The sequence below is a fragment of the Marmota marmota genome, unplaced genomic scaffold (assembly GCF_001458135.2).
Source record: "Marmota marmota marmota unplaced genomic scaffold, marMar, whole genome shotgun sequence".
In the NCBI taxonomy this organism is placed as follows: domain Eukaryota; kingdom Metazoa; phylum Chordata; class Mammalia; order Rodentia; family Sciuridae; genus Marmota; species Marmota marmota.
This window is the reverse complement of record NW_026000037.1, coordinates 56,068,711-56,072,717: the sequence shown is the minus strand read 5'-3', so window position 1 is coordinate 56,072,717 and position 4,007 is coordinate 56,068,711. Positions and strand designations below refer to the sequence as shown.

Here is a 4,007-nt window from a genome sequence, read left to right as displayed (position 1 = left end):
TCTATCTAGAAAATGAAGTTAGTAATCTCTCCCCTTAATACTCAATACCCACCTTGATTTCCTTTTCCCTTTATTTTATTTTCCCCTCCCAAATATATGATTAATTTCATGGTTTCCATATAGTCCTTTTTTTAAAATTTTTATTGTTGGTTGTTCAAAACATTACATAGTTCTTGATATATCATATTTCACACTTTGATTCAAGTGGGTTATGAACTCCCATTTTCCATATAGTCCTTGAAAAAATAAAAGGAACAAAAGCATTGGTGCATTTATTGATAAGTAAAATATTTTGCCTAGCAACAGGGTCTGTCATCATTTTATTCGATGTTATAATGCATTGAAATCTTTTTGGCATCAGGATAATTTTTTTAAAATTATGTGAAGTATTATAATAGGCAGTGAAAATTCTTATTTTTAAAAAAATATTTATTTTTTAGGTGTAGTTGGACACAATACCTTTATTTTATTTATTTTTATATGGTGCTGAGGATCAAACCCAAGGCCCCTCACGTGCTAGGCGAGTGCTCTACTGCCGAGCCACAACTCCAGCCCCCAAAATTCTTATTTTAAAAAAGATAATATAATATTAACCAACTAGTACAGGTTTATTTTGGGGGCATGGCTATTTATGGCCCTGATTGGAACATAGTAATGTCTTGCATTCAAAAGCTTAGAAGTGCCAGTCATTCAGGAGAGCACTTCAAAGGCCCTTGGAAGTTCTGTCACCTGGTAGCTGTGTTCTGATCCTTTATCTTCATTGTTATCAACACAGGCCAAGCAGGTCTTCAGGTTTTCCTAGCTTCTGGGGAAATATTTCTAACACTTCAAGGCTAATATGATCATACTTTTTGGTTGGTATCTTATTCTATTTCTTGTTTGAATTTTAGGAGCTGTTCCCAATTTTCCAAATATTAAAATATCAGTATTTTAGAAGTGACTTTTGGCATAGATTCATAGAAATGACTGAGATACATTGGATCTAAGATGACTTGGAAATTCAGCTATGACTATGGATGCTCTGTGACATCTCAAAATCAGAGACTCCCTTCTGATGGTTTATTCATGCCCATGGCATGATTAGTACTAAATGTTCTTTGACAAGTGTTAAGTTAACCCTGCAGGCCCATAAGGCATATTACCTGGGGTTACACTGAGAACCTGTCTCCTACAACACTCTTAAGAATGTTCCCAAGAAGGGGGGATGGGATTCCAGCTTTATGTTGCCATTTCTGGTTTCTTCCAATGATTTCTTCCAATGACTTTAGGAAACAAGAATGGTGTTCCCCCTAGGAAATCCAAAGGATGCTTAATGGAAAACATCAGTATGAGAGATCACAAACCTTCCACAGCCATGCCAGCTGCAGCTGTAGGACACCAGCTGGGGTTAGGAGTCAGTGCTTGTTTATCTCTGTGGCTGTTCCTAATTTTGAAGCATGGCTTTTCTAACTTTTCTATCTTTTGGTCAGTTGAAATAAAAGTTTAGCTTTAGTTTGCATTAAAGACCAGGAGGGTAGTTTTATTAAGTGTTTTTTTGTTGTTGTTGTTGTTGTTGTTCACTCATCCTGCAAGGCATTTGAAGTGGGGTTATTTTCCTCACTGAGGGAGTGTCTCTTCCTGCTGCCCCAGGTACTCAGATTTGGAGGGTCGCCATCGGCACACAGTGTATGACGGGACGCTGCCTCACCCCTTTGCTATTACCGTTTTTGAAGACACTATTTACTGGACAGACTGGAATACAAGGACAGTTGAAAAGGGAAACAAATATGATGGATCAGATAGGAAGGTGCTGGTGAACACCACCCACAGGCCCTTTGACATCCATGTGTACCATCCGTACCGGCAGCCAATCGGTGAGTGAGTAATGGAGGAGTTTGGCAAGGTTGCTTTGGGTTACGTGGTATCATGATTCCTTCTTTAAGCACAAATACCATGATTTACAAATATCACGACTTACTTGTTAATGTTTCCTTCAAAAACATGCTGAATATTGGGAGTATGCAGATACCTTTAGAATTTATCCTCTAACCCTACTTTTGAGTATTGTTTGTTTTTTGTGGTGCTGAACCCAGGGTCTCACAAGGCAAGTGCATTACCACTGAGCTTCATCCCCAGCTCCAGGAAGGATGCAAACAACTTCTTTTTCTGAAAACTTTTCCTATTCTTAAAGAACAATTTGGGGGGTTTCATTTGTTTTTTATGCGATTTTCTTGTTGTTATGTTGCCATAGTTACTTCATCTAGTTTCATAGGAGGATTGAAGTATTTTAAAATGAATTAAAAATATCATGATATTCCAACCCTAACTACTTAAAGAAGCACCTTTGCAAAATAAGGAAGGGCATTTTCTTATCTAACCATAATATAATTTTCATGCCTAAGAAATTAGCAATCATCCCTTAATACCAAGATCACCTTAGAGAAGGTGTTTAAAAGAAAATCATAGTCATTACAAACACTTATTAAATGTCTATTTGCATATGATGATGTTTTATATAACAAACAAATGTTATTCCTATATTGAAGATAATAATGGCAAGAACAGCTCACTTTAGTTTCTCCTAAATAAGAGAATCTGCTTTTCTTGTGATCTTGTATTCCTCTTCATGTAGTGACAGTCATTTGGTGACTTAGAGATAGTCTAGCAAATGTCTGGAGGATGCCTTGGGGTCAGGCTGGCTTTTCTGGGTCTGCTTTGTTGTGAGTGATGTCTTGCCAACACAGATGACAAACTTGAAAGTAAGGAAAAATGAGAAGGAACAAAATAAAAGTATTCAGATATTTTCTTTCTGGAAGATGATATTCTTCATATTAGTTTACTAGAAGATCAGGTTAGTCTTCACCTCCAACAGATGACTCAGAAACCTAGTGTGGACACTGCTCATGTAGCCACCCATATCACTCATGGTCAGACTTTTGCTGCCTGTGTCTTTAGGACAAAGGAGGCATCAGCCGCACGTTAAAACTCTTGCTCAGGTTCTGGTACGTGAACATAAGCTCCCCAAGGACTTCCAGAAACATGTCTTTTCTAGCAGACTTCAGTGAACATGTCACTTCTGGTAGCACATAAGTGCATTTTCTCAAAGCACAAGGTTGATGCTTCTATAACTCTACCATCTGTCTAATTTAGAAACTTTGGGTAAAGGATAAAACTAGGATTATGATTTTTCCTTCTTTCTCAGAGTCCAGTTGTCAAGCTGGATAATTAGCTAATCTATACCGGACACTCTCTTTAAGCAAATGAACATCTATTTTCTCCCTTTTTCCCTAGTGAACAATCCCTGTGGTACCAACAATGGTGGCTGCTCTCATCTCTGCCTCATCAAGGCAGGAGGAGGAGGATTCACCTGCCAGTGTCCAGATGACTTCCAGTCCCTTCAGCTGAGTGGCAGAACCATCTGCCTGCCCATGTGCTCCAGTACCCAGTTCCTGTGTGCTAATGGTGAAAAGTAAGGTGTCCTTTCCCCTCTCCCCACTTAGGCACGTTGAACTTGGAGGCTTTAGGGATGGGGGTTCTCCATGAACCAAGGTTTTGGCTAATTACTTTGTTTTGTGAGGAACACACCAAGACTTTCAGTCTTTAACTTCAGATAATTCCTCTCATGAACAGAAGGAATTGGCTAACCAAAATGATAATGCTTATGTGGGTAGGTTTTTGTAGAGAGAAAGGAAACTATTTCTTATTTCTAATAAATTGTCCTGAGTGTTAGGGCCAGAGTATACCTAACTATCTAATGAAAATAGCCTTCAAAAGGGACAGAAGTTCCCCATTTTTGCCACCTTTATACAGTGCTACCTCCTTATTTACCTATGTCAGTGGATCCAGGATTACAGTTTGAGTCCACTTTTTTTTTTTTTGATTTTTTTTTTAAATTTTTTATTGTTGGTTGTTCAAAACATTACAAATTTCTTGACATATCATATTCCACACTTTGATTCAAGTGGGTTATGAACTCCCACCTTCACCCCATACACAGATTGCAGAATCACATCAGTTACACATCCATT

At 38.1% G+C, this 4,007-nt stretch overlaps 1 protein-coding gene across 1 annotated transcript in view; it reads left to right on the top strand.

Annotated features, from left to right (window-relative positions):
* Positions 1–4,007, top strand: part of Lrp2 (LDL receptor related protein 2) — a 192,866-nt gene that overhangs the window by 147,568 nt on the left and 41,291 nt on the right. The window contains exons 51-52 of the mRNA XM_048811966.1: positions 1,630–1,853; positions 3,271–3,448. Of these exons, the coding sequence (XP_048667923.1) occupies positions 1,630–1,853; positions 3,271–3,448 (402 nt within the window). The remainder of the gene's footprint in view (positions 1–1,629; positions 1,854–3,270; positions 3,449–4,007) is intronic.